This window comes from Eurosta solidaginis, chromosome 4 (genome assembly GCF_040869045.1).
Source record: "Eurosta solidaginis isolate ZX-2024a chromosome 4, ASM4086904v1, whole genome shotgun sequence".
NCBI lineage: Eukaryota > Metazoa > Arthropoda > Insecta > Diptera > Tephritidae > Eurosta > Eurosta solidaginis.
Genome location: NC_090322.1, coordinates 217,736,615 through 217,760,017, shown reverse-complemented (window position 1 = coordinate 217,760,017; position 23,403 = coordinate 217,736,615). Strand labels below are relative to the sequence as shown.

Genomic DNA, 23,403 nt, shown 5'->3' with positions numbered 1-23,403 from the left:
CTTAACTTCAACCTTCATATTACTGCAACTGTTAATAAGGCTAGATGTGTTCTGGCGTTTGTAAAGCGATGTTCTAAAGAATTTAGCGACACGTACGTTACTAAAGCTCTTTATACAAAATTAGTCAGGCCGATATTAGAAAATGTGCAATAATTTGGAACCCGAGCTACCAGGTTCATATTGATCGGCTAGAACCAGTCCAAAAACAATTCTTACTTTTCTCCTTAAGAGATTTCCATTGTGATTCCACGTCTAATCTGCCACTTTGTACTAATCGCCTGAAACTTATTAATCTTCCCAGCCTTGCTAGTCGTAGGGAAATGCTTGGAATTGTATTTATGATTAAATTACTAAATGGTTCGGTCTCTAGCTCATTTTTGTTGAGCGAAGTAAACTTTAATGCCCCTTCCCGGCCTTCAAGACATTTTAAACATCTCTACCTAAAACATCTGTATCTACCTAAAACATTGTAGAACAAATTTTGAATTATATGCGGTTGTCAACAAGAGCCCTTGTGATTGGCTATTGACATAGCAGATGCTAAACACTCCTTTCCTACAGGATATACCTGCAACTGCTACAGTCTCATTTGATGTCCAACCTAAAGGCGTGAGTGCATGTTAGGCATTGTACAGTAAGTATCAGTATCAGCGACGATATTCCGTGTTACACTGATAAGTACCCGTTACGCTAGATCTGTTTTTGAGAATAAAAAATCCAAACCAAGAAAAATGTAGCAAGGTTGTTTCCTATACCGGTTTCTGTTGAGTTCTTGAGGGTCCATTTCTCTCAAAAAGAAGCCACCGTTGTCTCCTACGCTGATATTACGCTTCCGACTGTCAGATTCCCAAACAACTTTCAAGAGTCTTGAAATCTAAAAACAAATTTTGCAATATTCAGGCGTTTTCCTTAAGGCCAGGCGTTTCTCACAATCACGTAATGAAAAGAACCTTTACACCACTATAATCATATATATTATTTCTAATTGCTGTTTTTATGTACGGGTCCCTTTTTCGCTCTTATTTGGAATCCAAATCTATAAATAACTTTTTGGTTGTAAAGATGGATATTCGGACTATTAGCGAGCTTTGGGCAATTTTGGTCGTAGTCCTTTTGTTTAGCTATATTTTATTAAAATAATTTGTTAAAAATAAACGATTGTGAGCACACAAAGAAAGCTATTTGTACAATGGCACTATTGTGAATAGTTGCCCTGCATTACCGGCAGTTGTTACCATACGCCAGATGCCAGCGCAAGCTGTAAGTTTAAATTGATTGATAGAACAGCTGATTTCTGTTGATATTTGATAAGAGACTTTTATATTGGTTATCCAAGATGCGCACGGGTCCGGTTCGTATAAATTAATACTGCCCATAGGGCACAACTCCATGTGGTTCTCAACCTAACTTTCCTAATCAGCAAGCATACCCAATCGTATCTGGTGCTCTTTCGAGTTGGACGAACTCTTTATGGTGTATTTCTCTTCACAAGTTTAAGTTTTTATCGAAAAACGTTTTCTGGAATCTGGAACTACAGGTTACGATTGCTGTGAAGATGCATTTAAAAGCAGGGGGACCAGAGAAACTTTTTCATCAAAGTTGGGGTAAAGCTCCAAAGCTCTATTTAAACTAGGGGTGGGACTATTCGAATAAAAAATATTCGAATAATAAACTCTGCTTCCCTTTATTCGAATTCCCTTCCTTATTATTCGAATATTGAATAAATAAAATAGTAATTCGAATAGTAAAATAAAAAAAAATCTGTTTATCTTACGCTCATCCCTTGTACATATCAGCATGCACATGTATGTATACATACATATATTTGTGTGTATAGCTGCATATGTACACATATTTTAATGTTTGTTTGGAGATGCTTTGTTAATATTCATTTATTTAGTTATATTTACGTAACCAAAGTTGTGCTTGAGTCTAACTAACGGCGCGGGTGTTTAGGCCGATGATATCAATGTCATCAGCATACGCCAGTAATTGCACGCTTTTATAGAATATTATTCCAGAGCGATTAAGTTCTGCAGCTAGTATAATTTTGTCCAGCTTCAAATTAAAGAAATCGCACGATAGGGGGTCACCCTGTCTGAAACCCCGTTTAGTTTCGAACGGCTCGGAGAGGTCCTTCCCAATTCTGACTGAGCTGATGGTATTGCTCAACTTTGCACAGCCGTATACGTTTTGCGGGGAAACCAAATTCAGACATAGCGGAATATAGGCAGCTCCTTTTCGTGCTGTCGAAGGCGGCTTTAAAGTCGACGAAGAGGTGATGTGTGTCGATTCTCTTTTCACGGGTTTTTTCCAAGATTTGGCGATTGTGAAAATCCGGTCGATGGTAGATTTACCAGGTCTGAAGCCGCACTGAAAAGGTCCAATCAGTTGATTCACGGTGGGCTTCAATCTTTCGCACAATACACTTGACAGGACCTTATATGCGATATTAAGAAGGCTGATTCCGCGATAGTTGGTGCAGTTTGCAGTATCCCCCTTCTTATGGACTAGGTGAAGAACGCTTAGATTCCAATCGTCGGGCATGCACTCGTCCGCCCATATTTTGCGAAGAAGCTGATGCATGCGCCTTACCAACTCCTCGCCGCCGTATTTGAATAGCTCCGGAGGCAATCCATCAGCGCCCGCGGCCTTGTTGTTTTTCAATCTGGTTATTGTTATTCTGACTTCGTCATAATCGGGTGGGGGACATTTATTCCATCATCATCGATTGCGGGATCGGGTTCGTCATCTCTGTGCGGTACATCGTTGTCTCCATTTAGGAGAGCAGAGAAGTGTTCCCTCCATAATCTAAGTACTCTCTGGACGTCAGTTACAAGGTCGCCGTTTTCGTTCTCACAGGAGTTTGCCCCGGTCTTAAAACCTTCCGTCTGTCGCCGAATTTTTTGGTAAAATTTTCGGGCGTTGTTGTTGTTGTTGTTGTAGCAATGCTTCGCCCCACCTAACAGCCGCGACCGATCACAAATTGCCATCAATATCCTCTAACGGGAGTCCAAGGAAACTTGCTGTTTCAACAGGGGTGGACCATAAGGAAAGGGATGTTAGAGGCGTTGGTTCCACATTACAAATAAAGAGATGGTTGGTGTCATGTGGGGACACATTGCAAGCGGGGCATACATTTTGTATGTCGGGGTTGATTCTGGATAGGTAAGAGTTTAACCTGTTACAGTATCCAGAACGAAGTTGAGCAAGAGTGACACGCGTTTCCCTGGGGAGTATGCGTTCCTTTTCCGCGAGTTTTGGATACTTTTCTTTGAGTACTGGATTCGCCGGGCAATTCCCGGCATAAAGGTCCGACGCCTATTTATGGAGTTCACCAAGGAACTGCTTGTGTTTTTTCGCTTCATACGGCTGGGTTCTCAGGTGCCGTATTTCCTCAAAATGCTTACGGAGATGACTCCTTAAGCCCCTAGGCGGTGCTGGTTCATCAATCAGATGTCTGTTGGGATACTCAGGTTTCTGGGTATTCAACAGGAACTGTTTGGTCAGCACCTCATTTCTCTCCCTGATGGGGAGTATTCTCGCCTCATTATGCAGATGGTGTTCTGGGGACATAAGAAGACAGCCCGTGGCAATTCTGAGAGCAGTATTTTGGCAGGCCTGTAGCTTCTTCCAGTGGGTAATTTTTAGTCTTGGCGACCATATGGGTGACGCGTAGCACGTAATCGGCTGGATAATTGCTTTGTATGTAGCCATGAGCGTTTCTTTATCTTTTCCCCAGGTACTGCCAGCGAGGGATTTGAGGACTTTGTTACGGCTCTGAATTCTCGGAACAATTGCGGCTGCGTGCTCACCAAAATGTAGATAGATCCTGATCAAACGTCACACCCAAGATTTTGGGGTGTAGGACAGTCGGTAGCGTAGAGCCATCGACGTGGATGTTCAAAATGGTCGACATTTGGGACGTCCATGTTGTAAATAAGGTCACGGAAGATTTAGTCGGTGATAATGCCAGGTTTCGCGAGGCGAAAAAACTGGAGAGATCAGGGAGGTAGCCGTTTATTTTATTGCATAGCTCATCGATCTTTGGGCCTGGGCCTGTGGCCATTATTGTGCAGTCATCGGCGTAGGAAACGATTGTGACTCCTTCCGGTGGTGAAGGTAGCTTAGATATGTAGAAATTAAACAAAAGTGGGGATAGGACACCACCCTGTGGCACCCCTTGTTTAATTCTCCTTGGTTTTGATGTTTCGTTTCTAAATTGCACCGATGCCTGCCGACCACCCAGATAATTTGCGGTCCACCTTTTAAGACATGGGGGAAGGGTAGACCCTTCCAGGTCTTGCAGTAACGAGCCATGGTTGACCGTATCAAAAGCTTTTGATAGATCTAGCGCTACGAGTACTGTTCTATGGTGGGGGTATTGATTTAAACCGCAATTTATCTGGGTGCTAATGGCATTTAGCGCGGTGGTAGTGCTATGGAGTTTTCTGAAGCCATGCTGATGAGAGGCTAGCTGCAAATTTGCTTGGAAATAAGGGAACAAAATGGCTTCAAGCATCTTTGCCACTGGAGGTAGGAGAGATATCGGACGATACGACTCTCCTATGTTAGCTGGTTTCCCAGGCTTTAGTAGCGGGACCACCTTGGCCATTTTCCATTTCTCGGGTATGACAAAAGTGGAAAGAGCCAGGTTTAAGACATGCGCTAAATATTTGAAACCCTCTTTCCCTAGGCTTTTAAGCATCGGCATGGCTATGCCGTCTGGGCCCACTGCTTTGGATGGTTTAGCACGACCAATGGCGTCCTCAACCTCTTTGGCGGTGATGGTGATTGGTGACGCGCTGAATTTGTGTTTATGTACGTGTCTATTGGCTCTCCGTCTATCCTTGTCGACCGTAGAATGCATTATATATTGTTGGCAGAAATCGCTCGCGCATTTTTTCGCATCCGACAGCACTTTGTCGCCAAAGGCGATGGAAACTTTGTCTTTGTGCTTAGTCGGATTCGATAGGGATTTTACGGTGGACCAAAGTTTACCCACCCCGGTAGAGAGGTTACAACCTCTTAGGTGCTCCTCCCATTTCGCCCGCTTGTGTTCGTCCACAAGCAATCTGATGCGTTGGTTTATATCCCTTATTTGGGGGTCGCCTGTATCAAGCTGTCTTATAAGGTCACGTTCTCTCGCTAAGTTTGCGGCCTCCGCCGGGAAGTGGGGCCGGATTTCGGGAATTCTCCCGGCGGGAATGAAACGTGCCGAGGCGGATTCAATGACCTTACGGAAGGCACGCTCTCCTTGGCGGGTATCAGTCGGGATAGGGAGGGCAGCAAAGAGGTTCTCTGTAAAAGATTTATATTCTTCCCACTTTCCTTTTTTGAAGTTTATGAAAGTGCGTTTTTCGGTGACGATGAAGTCGGCGGTACGCTCGAGCGAAATAAGTATAGGCAGGTGGTCGGATGCCAATGTTACCATCGGCTGCCAGTTGACGCAGTTTACGAGTTCTGCGCTCACGATTGAGATATCTGGCGAACTGTGACAGCTTCCTACCATACGTGTGGGGGCGTCTCCGTTTATTGTGCAGAACGTCGTTTCTTCTATTTGATCTGCCAACATCTAACCCCTACTGTCCGCCCGCAGGTTTGAGTGCCATAGATCGTGATGGGCATTGAAATCGCCTAAGATGATGCGATTCTTGCCAGTGAGTAAGGCTCTGATATTAGGGTGGTATCCACTGGGGCAACAGGTGGCAGGAGGGATGTAGATGTTGATGATTTCTAGGTTTGCATCGCCTGACCGGACAGATAGGCCTTGACGTTCTAAGACATTGTCCCTGCGGTCGATGCCAGGATCAAATATATAATATTGCACAGAGTGGTGTATTATAAACGCGAGGCCGCCTCCATTTTCGCTCTCGCGGTCTTTCCTGTGGACATTATACCCAGAGCAGGTCTGCAATGCAGATCTTGCTGTGAGTTTAGTCTCTTGAATCGCAGCAATGCGGATGTTGTGCCGCTTCATGAAATGGACTATCTCCGTAATCTTCCCAGTTAGTCCATTACAGTTTAACTGCAGAATTCTGAAGTGTATAAGGGGAGACGCCGCCACTCTGGGGGTAAGTGAAGGGTGACTACGCCTAGGTTGTGGTAGGCCAGGACGCAACTGCTGTTGTGGCCCTGGGACTGGGCGTCCTTGGGCAAGCATTGGGGTACCCGGATGATTTGGGTTTGTGACCTGGCAACATGGTGCGATGAAACTCGTCGGGGGGTTGCCGTCGCGGAGACCAGAACATCTAGGAAAGTGGCACCACCCAAGGCAGGAGCTGCATTCGGCGGAGGTAGGGACTAAGAGTCTGTTTCCCTGACCTACACGATTGCTGCCGGAAAAGAGGGGGGAGAAGACGGGGGCAGGGGCTGATGCTCAGCATTGCTACCGGCTCTACTACGAAGGTAGTAGTTAGAGTGGTAGCTGCTGTTTGAGTTGTTGGCGCCGTGGGGCGCGAGCAGCAGCGGGTACTTGTTGTGGCTTGCTGAGCAGCGGGGCTGCTGGAAGGTAGGGGGCGCTTAGGCGTAGACTACGGGACGCCCTTGGGCGTGAACAGCAAGGAGCCACAAAAGATTTATAAAAGTTACGTGGACGTCGGGTTTTGGGATCAAGGATTCTTTTCCGGCAGATGCATCAAAACCATTTCTCAGGATCGGGGTCAGGAGACGGACCCGGATTGGATTCGATGCCTTCCCGGAGTAAGAGAATATGGAGCAGTCCTGCTGCAAGGAGCTGCTGGGAGGATGACAATTTGGGGGAGGGACGCAACAAATTTAATGGGGTCATTTTTCGGGCGTTATTCCTGGTGGCTAGCAGCTCAAGCTCCTCGCACTCACGCCTTTCTGTCTCTGCTTTTTTCTTCCTGAAAAGGCGTCTCGCTTCCCTTTTTAACTCGCGCTAGAGTTCACACACTCCTTGCTGCGCTCGCTTTTAACGTAGCCATGTAGGCAGCGCCACTAAAGCGAGTCAGCCGCAAGTGGCGACAGCTGGCTCCCTCAATTGAATGCCCCATAATCTCTATCTCACAAATTGGAAGAAGGTCAAACAATCTTACTGTCGGAGGACATGTGGATGGAAAGGAACGTTTACTGACTGTAGATACGGGTGCATACCATTCCATTATTCGAGCGGATTTAGTCAACAAGAAGATAAAACCATTGCATGGAGCAAGATTGCGTACAGCCACTGGAGAAGACAGCACGGTTCTAGGAGAAGTATCATGTGAAGTCGCAATTGGGAACGTCACGGTAGTACACAATTTTATAGTAGCAGAGATTGTTGATGAAATCATAATTGGAGTGGACTTTTTAATCGAACAGGGCATCAAGATCGACATGCAAAGCAAGATGATGAGATATGAGAACATGGATGTACCACTTAATTTCGGCTACAAGAGAGGCTACAGCAGTAAACGAGTGCTGGTGGAAGAGAGTCAGCAAATACCACCAAAATCCGAAGCAGTCATCTGGGCAAAGGTTGATGGAGATTGTGGGACATACAAATTGTGGGTTGTCGAAGCAGCAAACAAATCAACACTGAACATACTTGTAGGAAAAACCCTGGCTATGACAAAACAAGATGGACGTATTCCGGTAAGAGTACTCAATGAGTTCAAGTCACCACTCAAACTGACTAAAGGAGCTATTTTGGGAAGATGCCAAGAGGCTGAAGTAGTTATTAACTGTGAACAGCTCTAGGAACACATTTCATGTAGTAATACTGATCTTTCAAATGACATCACGGCATGGACGCAGGGGCTAGAGGAAGCCTATCAGAGTAAGGCAAAACAACTGCTCCTAAAGTACGCGAACATATTTGAACAGGATGGTTCCAAACCAGGCCGTACCAATGTTGTGAAACATCAAATTGACACTGGAGATGCGAGGCCGATCCGTCAAGCTCCACGTAGTGTTCCACTGGCGAAGCGGGAAGTTGTGAGTCAAATCATACAAGAAATGAGCGACAGCGGCGTCATCGAACCATCAGCTAGTCCATGGAGCTCACCGGTAGTACTTGTAAAGAAGAAGGATGGAAAAATGAGGTTTTGCGTGGACTACCGGAAGTTGAACGACGTAACGAAAAAGGATAGCTACCCATTGCCAAGAAATGACGACACTCTGGACTCGCTATCTGGTACGAAATGGTTTTCCACGCTGGACTTGAAAAGCGGCTACTGGCAAGTGGAGGTGAAGGAGGAAGATAAAGAGAAAACAGCCTTCAGTATCGGTGATGGTCTTTGGCAATTTACAGTGATGCCTTTTGGACTTTGTAATGCACCAGCTACTTTTGAGAGACTCATGGACCAGGTACTGAAAGGACTACATTGGAAAACATGCTTGGTGTACCTGGACGACATCATCGTATTGGGTAAGAACTTTGATGAACATCTTAAGAATTTGGAGGAAGTTTTCCAGAGAAGTTAAGTCCCAAAAAGTGTGCGCTGTTTAAAAAGGAAGTAAATTATTTGGGTCACAAGGTAACGACAGAGGGCATCTGCACAGCGAACGAAAAGATAGAGGCTGTAAAGGATTGGCCAAGACCACAGAACCTACATGAATTAAGAAGTTTCCTTGGGCTGTGCACATATTACCGCCGATTTGTACCAAATTTTTCCGGTGTAGCCCATAGCCTCTATGAGCTTACAAGAAAAAATAAAGCTTTTGAATGGAAGAAGGAGCAAGAAGTGGCTTTCCAAACATTGAAGGAGCGTTTGTGCACTGCCCCAATGTTAGCATATCCGATTCCAGGAGCAACATTTAGTTGCATATTACAGCCGTTCGATTGGAAAACCAGAGAGGAACTACTGCGTTACGCGGAGAGAGCTTTTGGCATTGGTAGAGTGCATTAAACATTTTCACAAATACCTCTACTGCCAGCGATTCCGTGTAAGGACAGATCACGCAGCTTTAAAATGGCTTCTGCAGTTCCGTAATCCGGAAGGACAATTGGCACGGTGGATCGAGCGATTACAAAGCTATGACTTTTCGATTGAGCATCGAAAAGGTAGTACCCATGGAAATGCCGATGCAATGTCACGAAGACCATGTATTTTGGAATGCAAGCACTGTTCAAAAGCCGAGGCTAAAGAAGACATTATAGATGTCCGGCTAATGACTATAACATGTACAGATGAATGGGACAAGGAACAGCTAAGAAAGTGTCAGCTAGAAGATACAGATCTGTCACGTGTTATGCAAGGGCTCGAACGAAACGAAATACTAAACAGAGCAGAGATGTCAGCAGAGAGTCCCATTGCGAAGTCATATTGGGCACAGTGGAACAGTTTAGAATTGATATCCGGTTGCCTTCATCGAGTATGGGAGAGTGAGGATGGTAAATGCAAGAAGAAACTGATAGTTGTTCCCAGAAAGAGGATTCCTGACGTGCTCAGCGAGCTGCATAATGGTCCAAGCGGAGGTCATCTTGGAATCACGAAGACGCTCGAAAAGATTAAACAGAGATTCTATTGGGTTGGTTGCCGTGAGTCGGTCATTGAGTGGATTGCGAACTGCGAGGTTTGCAGCAGAGCGAAAGGGCCAAGAACCCGAAGTCATGGCCAGATTAAGCAATATAACTCAGGTGCGCCATTTGAAAGGAACGCTATGGATGTCGCCGGTCCATTTCCTACTAGCAACGGCGGAAACAAATATGTACTGGTAGTTATGGATTGTTTCAGCAAATGGCCAGAGGTATACCCAATTCCAAATCAAGAAGCGGAAGCGGTAGCAGAAGTGTTTATAAACAATTGGGTTGCAAGGTATGGTGTACCAATGGAGTTACATTCTGACCAAGGCAGGAATTTCGAATCAGCTGTGTTCCAGGAAATGTGTAAATCATTGGGCATTCGAAAAACACGGACAACTGCATTGCATCCTCAATCTGATGGTATGGTAGAACGATTCAATAGAACATTGGAGGAGCACTTAAGGAAAGTAGTAGACAAGTACCATAAAGAGTGGGATACCCGCATACCATTATTCTTGATGGCTTACCGATCAGCAGTGCATGAGACAACGGGCCAAACCCCTGCAAAAGTAATTTTTGGCAATGACCTTAGACTGCCAGCTGATTTGAAGTTTGGAATAGATGCCAATGCGGAGATAAATGTCAAGAAATCCACTAGTGATTTGGAAGAAGAGCTGAGAGAAATACATGATCTGATAAGGCAACGAACAAAGATTATGAGTGACAAGATGAAAGCCAGATACGATAAAGCAATTAATTCAGAAGTTTTTCAGGAAGGAGATTTGGTGCTGTTATACAACCCACAACGTAAAAAAGGTTTGTCCCCGAAATTGCAGTGTAATTGGAAAGGCCCATACAAAGTTGTAAAACGGATCAACGATGTAGTGTACCGCATACAAACCATCGGTAAACCACGAACCAAAATGAAAGTGGTCCGTTTGGAAAGGCTGGCAACGTTTAGATCGGGAGAGATTTGTCTAATCGGGACGATCAGACTTAGGTGGAGGGCAGTGTAACGAATGTTAGCAGCACTGAGCGATTCTATCGTCTCTAAGCCGATGCTAAGCAGTGACGTGAATTCACATCCATAGATCAATCATTATGTATCTACATAAACGAAACAATAATTGCGTCTACACATATGTACCATGTACGTATACGAGCAGCGGAGAGTCAATGCACAAACACATGTATATATCTGAGATACTCTTATAAGTATGCAATGAGAAAAACTATAAAATTGAGCAATTGTAGTTACAGCTGAGAAGTTTGAGAGCTGCTGGACTAGTAGATTCTGGAAGCGCCTAGAAGATGCGAAGGTTGAAATCAAAGATTGATTGAGTTTTCGATTGAGATGCTATCTAGCGAGCAATAGCAGTATTATTTTGAATAGTAGTTTCATTTGAGCTATCAATCAGTTTGGTTATTAAGCAAGCTATTCGTTGCACAGTATTGTGAAGTACTTTAATAAAGGCCATTTTGCATTATTACAAATTGGAGTTATTTGTTCAACAGTTTAGTGATTCGAACTTAGCAGAGGATTGCAAATAAGAGGATTTGCAAGTAAATTCGTTACAATATGTATGTATCCATACATGTGCATGCTGATATGTACAAGGGATGAGCGTAAGATAAACAGATTTTTTTTATTTTACTATTCGAATAGTAGTAGTATTCGAATAGTACGCAATATTTGAATAATAAGGAAAGGAATTCGAATAAATGGAAGCGAATATACGAATAAAAAGTTCAAATAAATATTATTCGAATTATTTGAAACGAATAAATTTATTCGTTTATTCCAATATAATTCGAAAATAATTCCACCACTAATTTAAACTAAGATGAGCAGTCAAATATAATGAACATAAAAATTCATAGTGGCAAGGCTACGTTAAGTTTAACTTTAACTGTTGTTCGTTGTTTTAAATCGCACTGAAGAATTGGTCTGGAGAATTCATATCTATTTAGTTATAAATATACATGTAATTTTTCAATTTCAGCACAGGAGTTTGTTAGTAAAGCTACAGTAAAAAAACACGAGAAAAAAATACACTTGCACCAAAGGCCGAACAGGAAAGAATGTCCGATATGCCATAAAAATATTGACCCAACACATTTCAAAGGGCACATTAGAGATGTTCACCCCCCCGAGCGTAAGTTCGTTTGTGATATTTGCGGTTGCTCATACAAAACGAGTATTTACTTAAAAGATCACAAAGCTTTGCATTTAGACCGAAAATTTCCATGTACTGTATGCGATAGAAAGTTTGCACGGACTATTGATCTTAAGGCGCATATGCGCTTTCATACTGGTGAAGCGCCGTATGCCTGTGATATATGTGACAAACGATATAAAGTTAAAGGACATCTAACTTATCACTTGCAAAAACATGCTGGCATTAAACAAAAATGTAATGAATGCGGTAAGGAATTTAATTCACTTAAGCAATTAAAACTTCATACATACAAACATACGAAGATGCCATATAAATGTTATATATGCAATTATGGATGCGCGTTGCGTGATGTGTAAGTTATTGAATACTTATTTATTTTTAACAATATTTATTTATGTAATTTATATCTATTAAATTGTAGATTTAAAAAGCATTTGCTACGAGTGCACGATACGTCAATGACTGAAAGTGAATATTGCGCAATGTACAAGGCAAATACTGGACGAAATCCGGTTGTACGAACATTAGAAGAATTACAAATGGAAGAAGCTCAGATGAATTAAAATAAGTATTTGAATTAGTTTTTATGCATCAAATTATGTATATGACTAAACAAATATGCATAGAGTTTTTATTATATCGTGTTATATTTTATAATGCAACTGTTGTGTTTTATTTTCAGATGATATGTTTGTATGCATCACCATCATCATCAGGTGGGCAGCACACGTAGCGAGCACGAAAGCAAAATCAATTATTCGTTTATTTTGATCATTCGAAAGATTTACAGTAAGATATGTATCAGCTGTTCGTTCGCAGCTGCGCTCACCTGACCATAATGCTTGCTTTACCTTCTTTTGCGTAGAGGCTATTCGGCAGCGTTGGTACAAAATAGTGGAGTAGCTTCTTAATTCTTAATGTTGATACAAGTACGCGTCTTTGGATAAGCCATTCTACGACTTTTGTAAAGTTTTCGAAAGGTCCTATATATTTCATATTTAATTTGTACAGAAAAATTAACCCATGTCTGAAATTCCGCACCTTTTTTTCCTAATTGTTGCATTCCTTCGTCGATCCCGATGGCTGCGACCCCGGTAATTTTGACACTTCGTTCACTGTCAAAGGCACGTTGCACACTGCTTTGGTACTTCCGTCAGTGTCATACGGCAGTGTGTTAGAAAGAGCAGGAAGCAAACATATCTTACTTGTAAACCTGTACAATGAGTTTGAGGGACGCAGTAGTCGCTGTGCTCTCGCTCCAATAAAATAGTATACGTACATATATGGCTGGCTAGAAGGGTGAAAAGCTTATGCTTATTGGTCGTTGCTTAGCAGGATATACCAGTCTTGCCTTGTTTGCGTTATTCGGCGGGCTTTCTATCAAGAATACATCGTAACGTCGACTTTAGCGTTTACAAAAAAAATGTTTTGTTGTTCTAGCAAAGCTTTGCCCCATCCAACAAGTTCGACCACTCGCAAATTATCATCAATGTCCTTTAAAGGGAGTTCAAGGAAACTTGCAGTTGCAACAGGTTTGGACCAGAGAGAAGGGGGTGTTAGAGGCGTTGGTTCCACATTGCAATTGAGAAGATGGCTAGTGTCATGTGGGGATTCTGAGCGAGGTGTTTTTACTGGGATGCAGTTTTCTGTGTTTGGTTTTAAAGCGCGGTGACCCGTTAATTGCCTTATAAGTGGCTATGAGCATTTCTTTATCTTTGCCCCATGTGCTGCCGGCAAGAACCTTGAGGATTTCGTTACGGCTATAGATTTTAGGGGCGTGACACCGCTCACCTTTTTGAAATTTTGTATAGCCAGAAAAATTCCTACTGTGAAATTTGTTTCGGTTGAGTACTTTGGACCGTCATAGGTTACACACACACATTCATTTTTGTTTATAATATTGAGCTTTGTGTATAACTTAATATTGTTCTATTTTACTTTTTTTTTATTTAACTCTTTTTCCTAATTATAATCTTAATAAATATATTTCTTCTGTACTTGTGTTTGTGACTTAACTCCTCCTAAACAATTTAACGGTTTTTTAATAAAATTTTGTGTGCTTTAGATTTAAAATTAGTTCGGTTTTCTGTCTTATCTTTCTGGGAAAACAACCACGGACGGACTTGTTCTGAAAATATTAAAGTATGGTACATTTCCTTGAAGTCTGGAACAGGGGTACCGTTCTGCAGTCAGTCAAGCCGGTCCTAGTTCACTTCCCGGAAAGATTAGAAAGAAAACCGACCTAACTTTAAATCTAAAGCACACAAAATTTTATTAAAAACCCGTTAAATTGTTTAGGAGGAGTTAAGTCACAAACACACGTACAGAAGAAATATATTTATTAATATTATAAACCGATTCCCTTCTTGTCTGTTCGGCGGTGTGGACGTGCAGTGTCATCCTCGGCTCAGCTACAATATTCGGACTTTTATGGTTGAGCGTTGAGCTGAAAATTAAAATAGGCCTAAAGGTTGGCATCTGTGCTCCATTCCGGCGTTTTGGGGGAGTTGGGAGATGCAAGGCTTTCCTGACCTGGAGATGGGGTGGTGTTTGTGCGCTCCTAACAGTAATCAGTAAATCAGTAAGGTAATAATTGGAGTGGTGCCATTTAAACTACCAAACGTTGCCCGTTCACATATACAATTTCTCGAAGCACTGTTATAAACATTTTCAATATTCAAGAAAAATACCTGCTAACATATTTTGTCTCCTATTCTTTTGTTAAAGCGCAGTTTTTAATTGCGAAAAAAGTTGAAAAAGTACCAAGGAGTGGGAAATATTATTTTACTTGCAAAGTGTGAAAGTACCCTTACCCAAAGCAAATGTCGAATTCTTCTTCTTATGCTTTCCATGTTGCAAAAGTTGAAAATTGCCAATTTTATATTAAATGGAGCTAGTGTCGCTCGATCTGCCCATTGTTTATTGTAAAGTTTACAATGGATCTGCCGTTATCCATAAAAATACATGGAATTTACCATGGTTCAACAATATGGTTAGCTCATCTGTACAACAACATAATATGTTACTTCTGATTGTCAAAATCTGCGTGTTGGTGTTAGACGAATGGAATGGAATGAAAACATAAAACTTAGCAGCTTTTGTTTGTAGTAAGAAAATGTTGTCAATGTGTTGGTTTTATTTTGAGTTTGCCATCTTTTGACAATCCCATCGACCATGCAATGAAAAAAATTAAATCAGTTTATGAGATGCGTTAAACGCTTTATGGCGCGGCTATAATTTCGTGGTGCCATACCATAACGCTAACACCATAGCCATCCCTGCAAAATTGTTGGATTACGTGTTCCATTTTTTTCATGTTGGAGTACTCTAACAATACTCCTTTGCAATGCGTTTGCGGACCACCATCGGCCGATCATTGCTCGTGTTTTAACGACCGTGATCATGACACGATGACGATCGAACAGAGTTGCCAAAAGTAAAATATTGCATACAAATAACTGATAATAAAATTTACTATGGCAACTCTGAAAAAATGCGCAACCGCGCAACTGGTTTTATGTATAGGTACATACAATAGTATAGAGAAATATTCAAAGAGCAATTGTGTCGGAAAGAATTATCGGAGTGAATTTAATTTAAAAGACAAACAATTTTATTGGTGAAAAATAAAATAATTATAACCAAATATATAAAGGTCCCAAAAGACGTATTCAGAAAATGGAGAGGGAAAAGTTTGCGAGTAGATTGAAAAATGGAGAAAATGAGACGCTCCAAATTGAAACTCCAAATAATGCTGCAGGATCAGAAGTTATGGAATTGGTCAGCTCTCCTAGCATAGCACCTGAAGGCAATAATTTTCTCGCCATCTTCGGAAACTAATATGATCTTTTATTAAATTTTATATTTTATTTTGGGTGGCTTCTTCTCTAGGGATGGTTTTAAAAGTACTCTTCCATAGCTACTCCAAGGAGTACTTTCTTAAGTAATCTCCTGTAGGTACTCCATTAGGTAATCCGTCGAGGGTGGTTTAACGAGTACTCTTTTGCTAGTATTCGAAGGAGTAATGTTTTGAAAGCAGTTTCGCAAGTAATTTCTTGTCGGTACTCCTTAGAGTAATATTTCGGGAGCAGTTTAGAGAGTACTGTTCGGCAGATACTCCATAGAGTACTTTTGCATATGATAACTCTGAGTGCTCCATGGAGTACTACAGTGAAAGTACTTTGGAAAGTACTCTTACGTATGTAATCTATGGAATACTCACAAACAAAGCGAGAGTGGGCTCACCTAGGACATCGCAATGTTAATTGGAGCAAATTTTTTGTATGAATACAGATTAGTTTTGGTGCACTCCTATACTCCTAAAGGAGTATTCCTTACACTATTAATGAAGTACTCGCGTTTTTGAAAGTATGCCATAGCCAACAAATTGGGGTTTGGTTTCTCGTCATATCCATAACCTAAAAATATTTGAGTCAGTGAATTTAATAAGTTTTTGTATATTTTATTCATTGGCTTGGATGCGTTATGACTAAGAGATCCTTTTTTTGTGGAATTTGTTAATTTTTTGCGTTTTCCCTTCAAAAAACGCGAGTACTCTATAAATAATGTAAGCAATACTCCTTTGGGAGTATAGGACTGCTCCAAATGTATTCTGTATTCATACAAAAAATGTGCTCCAATTAACATTGCAATGTCCTAGGAGAGGAGTAGGTGATCCCACTCTCGCTTTGTTTGTGAGTATTCCATAGAGCACATACGTGAGAGTACTTTCCAAAGTACTTTCACTGTAGTACTCCATGGAGCACCCACAGAGGATCATATGTTAAAGTACTAAAGAGGAATTGTGTCGGAAAGAATTATCGAGCTGAATTTAATTTAAAATGAAAGTAAATGAAGAGGGGCAATACAACTTTTATATTTTATACTACGAATATTCTTATGTTATTTAGCATTTGCGTGAATAAAGAAACTAATATTTCTCTATACATACTATAGTATATATACGTAAAACCAGTGCGCTGTTGCATTTTACCAGAGTTGCCAAAGTAAATTTTATTATTAGTTATTTGCATGCAATATTTTACTTTTGGCAACTCTGTTCGATCGTCATCGTGTCGTGATCACTGTCGTTAAAAAACGAGCTATGGTGGTCTTGCAAAGGAGTATTGTTAGAGTAATCCAACATGTAGAAAATGGAACACGTATTCCAACAATTTTTGCAGGGTTCTTCAAGACCGCGGTACAATGAAATTTTTCATATAGATGCGCTTAACACAAGCTTATGCATCACTATAACAACGCCACAATCAACCAAGATATTGCGTTTGTAAATATGAAGGAACTACGCCTTGCCCATTCACATACAAAATTTCGCGAAGCACTGTTAAAAACATTCTCCCTATACAACAAAAATACCTGCTGACATATTTTGTGTCGTATTCCATTGTTATATTGCAGTTTTTAATTGTGAAAAATGTTAGAAAATTTACCAACCAGTAGGAAAAATAATTTCACTTGTAAAGTGTGCCAACACCCTTAGCCAAAACAAATGTAAAATTCTTCTTCTTATGATTTGCTTGGAAGAAAATTGGGGAGTTGGCTACTTTTCAATATCAGACGGCGCCAATGTCGCTCATTCTACCATTCTCCATAAAAATACGTGCAATCTACTCATAATGCAAAAGCTTGTGTTAAACTCATCTATATGAAAAAGTGTTTATGTGTCGGAGCTATCATTTTATGAAATTTTCACAATTTTTAGGTTAAGGCACCATTAATCGATCACATTGGAGATGATTATGGATGATTTTTCATAAGGTAGGTTCGATCAGCTGCTTTATCTGGTTATGGTTATAAGCCACCATTAATTGCCCTTAAATTATGTTCCATGCGGACACCATCTTATGGATGGGAGTTTCACTGGTACATGATAGCTTTCATGGTTCAACTTTATACAGGTTGGCTCATCTGTAAAGCAACAAAATATGTCTGTTCAAATTGTCAAAATCTGTGTATTGGTGTTGTTGCAAATGGTATGGAATGGAAACATAAAACTTAGCAGTTTTTGTATGTGTAAGTAAAATGTTGCCAATGAGTTGGTTTCATTTTGAGTTTGCCATCTCCTTTTGACAATCCCTTCGACCATGCAATGACATAAATAAAATCAGCTGATGAGATGAGCCAACCTGTACATAATTGAACCATGATAGCTTTTGAGAAATAAAAAATTTTGTTATCTATCCTAAAGATCCATCGATGTTTTAACAGCTCTATTGTTTGACTTTGATTTAACTTGTAGAATTCTTTCAGCGTTTATTTACCAAATTATTAAATATAATATACACTTTCATACGATAGAAAAACGATCTTTGCAATAATGCAGTGCCGAGGTTGTATGCAAATCGTTCACAACGTAATTGAAATGAGCTCGGTTATTTCAAGGGACGGTAGAACGTTCTTTGACTACTTCAACGAATGTACACAGCTAAATGCATCAAAAATTGACACACTTCCCCAAGTGTTATGTTTAAAGTGTTCAAAATATCTAAAGATTGCATATAACTTTAGAATTAAAGCAGTTAGATGTGATAAGAAGTTAAAAGAACTTTCATTGCAAAATGTTGAACCTGCGCTTATAGATAGCTCTACCGAACAATTTGTTATTGAGGTTTGTACCTTCATCTTTATATTATTTGATTATAAACTAAATTTTTTAGCCTTTACTATACACTAGGAACTCGAGGAATACAAAGTTGATCCTCTATCCGTCTATGACAGTATAGAAAAAAATGAAACTGAAACGATTAACAAGGCACGCAGCGATGAGGATTTATTTAGTATGATGGAAGGAGATGTGAAAACTGAGATTTCTGTTGAAATATTGAATACTTCTGAAGTTTCCGAAGATGGTTCAACATGTCCACCAATCTGGAGCTGTGATATTTGTTATATGGAATATCCAACACTGAAAACCCTTAAAGATCATGTTATCGAATTCCATATGGGTAAGTTCAATCAAAAGCTGGGTGCAATTAGTCTTGCATTTCGCATGCTTTAAACTCTGTTAAATCGGGTTTACATCGAACACTTTAATAATTTAATGCCATGTTGTTGTTGTTGTTGCAGCAATGCTCGCCCCACCTAATAGCCGCGACCGATCACAAATTGTCATCAATATCCTCTAACGGGAGTCCAAGGAAACTTGCCGTTTCAACAGGGGTGGACCATAAGGAAAGGGGTGTTAGAGGCGTTGGTTCCACATTACAATTAAAGAGATGGTTGGTGTCATGTGGGGACACATTGCAAGCTGGGCATATGTACATTTTTTATGTCGGGGTTGATTCTGGATAGGTAAGAGTTTAACCTGTTACAGTATCCAGAACGAAGTTGAGCAAGAGTGACACGCGTTTCCCTGGGGAGTATGCGTTCCTCTTCCGCGAGTTCTGGATATTTTTCTTCAAGTACTGGATTCACCGGGCAATTCCCGACATAAAGGTCCGACGCCTGTCTATGGAGTTCACCAAGGACCTGCTTGTGTTTTTTCGCTTCATACGGCTGGGTTCTCATGTGCCGTATTTCCTCAAAATGCTTACGGAGATGACTCCTTAGGCCCCTAGGCGGTGCTGGTTCGTCAATCAGATGTCTGTTGGGATGCCCAGGTTTCTGGGTATTCAACAGAAACTGTTTGGTCAGCATCTCATTTCTCTCCCTGATGGGGAGTATTCTCGCCTCATTATGCAGATGGTGTTCAGGGGACATAAGAAGACAGCCCGTGGCGATTCTGAGAGCAGTATTTTGGCAGGCCTGTAGTTTCTTCCAGTGGGAAGTTTTTAGGCTTGGCGACCATATGGGTGACGCGTAGCACGTAATCGGCTGGCTAATTGCTTTGTATGTGGTCATGAGCGTTTCTTTATCTTTTCCCCATGTACTGCCAGCAAGGGATTTGAGGATTTTATTACGGCTCTGAATTCTCGGAACAAAATGTAGATCCTGATCAAACGTCACACCCAAGATTTTGGGGTTTAGGACAGTCGGTAGCGTAGTGCCATCGACTTGGATGTTCAATATGGTCGACATTTGGGGCGTCCATGTTGTAAATAAGGTCGCGGAAGATTTAGTCGGTGACAATGCCAGGTTTCGCGAGGCGAAAAAACTGGAGAGATCAGGGAGATAGCCGTTTATTTTATTGCATAGCTCATCGATCTGTGGGCCTGGGCCTGTGGCCATTATTGTGCAGTCATCGGCGTAAGAAACGATTGTGACTCCTTCCGGTGGTGAAGGTAGCTTAGATATGTAGAAATTAAACAAAAGTGGGGATAGGACACCACCCTGTGGCACCCCTTGTTTAATTCTCCTTGGTTTTGATGTTTCGTTTCTCAATTGCACCGATGCCTGCCGACCACCCAGATAATTTGCAGTCCACCTTTTAAGACATGGGGGAAGGGTAGACCCTTCCAGGCCTTGCAGTAATGAGCCATGGTTGACCGTATCAAAGGCTTTTGATAGGTCTAGCGCTACGAGTACTGTTCTATGGTGGGGTATTGATTCAAACCGCAATTTATCTGGGTGCTAATGACATTTAGCGCGGAGGTAGTGCTATGGAGTTTTCTGAAGCCATGCTGATGAGGGGCTAGCTGCAAATGTGCTTGGAAATAAGGGAGCAAAATGGCTTCAAGCGTCTTGGCGATAGGAGAGATATCGGACGATATGACTTACCTACGTTAGCTGGTTTCCCAGGCTTTAGTAGCGGGACCACCTTGGCCATTTTCCATTTCTCGGGTATGACAAAGGTGGAGAGAGACAGGTTGAAGACATGCGCTTAATATTTGAAACCCTTGTAAAGTTGATTTATTACACAAATGTATTTTTATAACACGTTCTTTATTATTTGATAAATCTTCAGTTCTCCAAAATAATTTTCTTCAACTAACTGAAAAAATTTTCTTTACTGACAACAAATGAATTAAAAAAATTTTTTTTTTAAATCGAATAATTGTTAAAGTAGAAAATTAACAGGTAGGTATGCCACAGTACCCCCTTCCTAGTGATAACGACATATACATAATTAATTTATTTTAAAAGTAACTCTACGAGGAATATAACGTATACAATCTTCCTCAACATTTTCTTGATTATCCAAAAGAAAAGCTGGCTTCAAACGATCTATTGAAATTACTTTATTTTCTCCGTATACTTGAATCTTGAAAATTTTATTAGTTCTAGAAATTACTTTGAATGGACCGTCGTATGGTTGCTGTAAAGGTTTTTTACCTGCGTCACACCTTATGAACACATGAGAGCAGGTACCTAATTCTGGATGTACAAATACGTTTTTCTTCCCATGTCGCAGTGAACTGCTGGCTTTTAAAAAATGCATGTTTTCAGAAAATTCTTTCACCCATTGTGTAGAGTATTTGTTTTCTTTTTTGTTATTAAATATTTCTCCAGGAAGTCGTAAATTTGTTCCAAATGCCATTTCAGCTGGGGAAAAACCAATATCCTGTATAATATTTGCATGCAAACCCATCATGACAATAGGGAGTGAATTAACCCAGTTATTCGATTTTTGGGATTTTAATGCAGCTTTAAAAGTACGATGCCATCTCTCAATTTGGCCATTACTCTGTGGATGATATGGAGTTGTATGCGTTATTCTTATTCCAAGCATTTTAGATAATTCTCGAAAAAGTAAAGATTCAAATTGTCGTCCTTGATCAGTAATAATATGAGCTGGCACACCATAACGAGAAACCCATCCAGAAAAAAACGCATAAGCAACGGAGTCAGCAGTAATGTCTTCCAGCGGTATTGCTTCAGTCCAACGTGTAAATCTGTCTATGTATGTAAGGATGTATTTATACTGTTTACATAATGGCAATGGACCAACAATATCTATACTGACATATTTGAAACGGTCTAGAGGGGGTGTGAAATTGCCAAGAGGACTTCTTACGTGACGATTAACTTTAGATTTTTGACAAGCAATGCATGATTTAGTCCATTTAGCTACATCTTTGGAAATTGATGGCCAAACAAAACGATTTCGGAGTAAATTTACTGATGCTCGCACTCCGGGATGAGAATGTCCATGCATACTTTCGAAGAGAGGTTTTCGAAATGTTGGTGTAATATACGGACGTATGTTTTTTGTAGAGACATCACAAAAGATTTCAACATTAACTTCTGGAATTTTCATTTTTCTTAACTCAAGGCAAGAGTCCGCTGTACTTAAAAAATTGTTCAATTCTGAATCAGATTCTTGAGCCAGAGCTAACGCTTTATAATCTAACGGCGATGGCATTGCTATTGCATCCACTCTAGATAAGGCGTCATTTTCAACATTTTCTTTTCCGGAAACGTGGCGAATATCGACAGTATGCTGACCAATGTAATCTAAATGCCTTAACTGCCTCGGTGATGCCTTTTCTGGCTTTTGTAAAAATGTGTATATAAGGGGCTTATGGTCTGTGTATATAGCAAATTGTCTACCCTCTAAAAAATATTGAAAGTGTTTTAAAGCCGAGTATGCTGCTAAAAGTTCACGATCATAAGCGCTGTATCTCATTTGCGTGCTAGTTAATTTTTTAGAGTAAAAAGCGATGGGCTTCCAATTACCATGTATTTGTTGTTGTAAAACACCGCCCATTCCAGTATCCGATGCATCAACCCACAAAGATATTGGCGCATTAAGCGAGGGATACGCTAAAAGTGTTGCACCAGATAACTGCTCTTTACAGTTTTGAAAAGCTGCAGTAAGTTCCGGGGACCATTGAATTTTCTTATTATCACCCTTTTTATTTCCACTATATAGTGTATGTAATTTTGATTGATACTGTGCGGCTTTTGGAATGAAACGGCGATAAAAGTTTAACATCCCCAAAAATCGTCGCAAGTCTTTAATTGTTTCAGGTGTTTTGTAAGTTTTTATAGCCTCAACTCGAGAAGGTAAGGGTTGCAAACCATTGATTGTAACCAAGTATCCAAGAAATTGAACTTCAGGTACCGCAAAAATGGACTTCGATGTATTTATAATAACTCCAAACTCTCGAAACCGTTCAAATAGAGATTTAATATGCTTGACATGGTCGTCTTTATTCTTCGATGCAATCAGAATATCGTCTATATACGCATAACAGAAATCTAGTCCGCGAATAACTTGATTGATGAAGCGTTGGAAAGTTTGCGCAGCGTTACACAAACCGAACGTCATACGAGGAAACTCAAACAATCCTATTGGAGTAATTATAGCTGTTTTTTCAACATCAGAACTCTCAACCGGAATTTGGTAATAAGCCTTAACTAAATCAACCTTGCTGAAAACTTTTGCGTCATGAAGAAGAAAACCAAAGTCATGTATGTGGGGAACGGGATAACGATCTGGAATTGTCACAGAATTTAACCGCCGATAATCTCCACAAAGTCGCCATTCTCCATTAGGTTTGGGTACCATGTGTAATGGACTAGCCCAACAACTTTTTGACGGCCTACATATGCCTTGCCTTAACATAGTATCGAACTCACGCTTAACAATTTGTAGTTTCTCAGGAGATAGTCTACGAGCTTTAGAAGAAATAGGTGGGCCAGATGTTTGAATGTGATGCGTTACAGAATGTTTAATTGGTGTATTTTTATCATGCGATGCGGTAAGATCCTTAAATTCTTCAAGTAATGGATATATAACAGAGTCTTCAAATATTGACTTAATTGAAGGTGGTAACAACCCAATATGTGAAATCGCATTACTAATAGAGTTTGAGACGTTATCTATTATTCTATCATTCTTAAGATCAATTA

The 23,403-nt window shown here is 40.7% G+C and overlaps 2 protein-coding genes across 2 annotated transcripts in view; both read left to right on the top strand.

Moving 5' to 3' along the window:
- The window catches only part of LOC137248776 (zinc finger protein 845-like), a 102,039-nt gene extending 89,728 nt beyond the window's left edge, over positions 1-12,311 (top strand). Inside the window, exons 8-9 of the mRNA XM_067779678.1 lie at positions 11,473-12,001; positions 12,071-12,311. Of these exons, the coding sequence (XP_067635779.1) occupies positions 11,473-12,001; positions 12,071-12,212 (671 nt within the window). The 3' untranslated portion in view covers positions 12,213-12,311. The remainder of the gene's footprint in view (positions 1-11,472; positions 12,002-12,070) is intronic.
- Positions 12,312-17,798: 5,487 nt separating this feature from the next.
- LOC137250975 (zinc finger protein 260-like) overlaps positions 17,799-23,403 on the top strand; it is a 50,885-nt gene continuing 45,280 nt past the window's right edge. The window contains exons 1-2 of the mRNA XM_067784777.1: positions 17,799-18,277; positions 18,344-18,614. Of these exons, the coding sequence (XP_067640878.1) occupies positions 17,987-18,277; positions 18,344-18,614 (562 nt within the window). The 5' untranslated portion in view covers positions 17,799-17,986. The remainder of the gene's footprint in view (positions 18,278-18,343; positions 18,615-23,403) is intronic.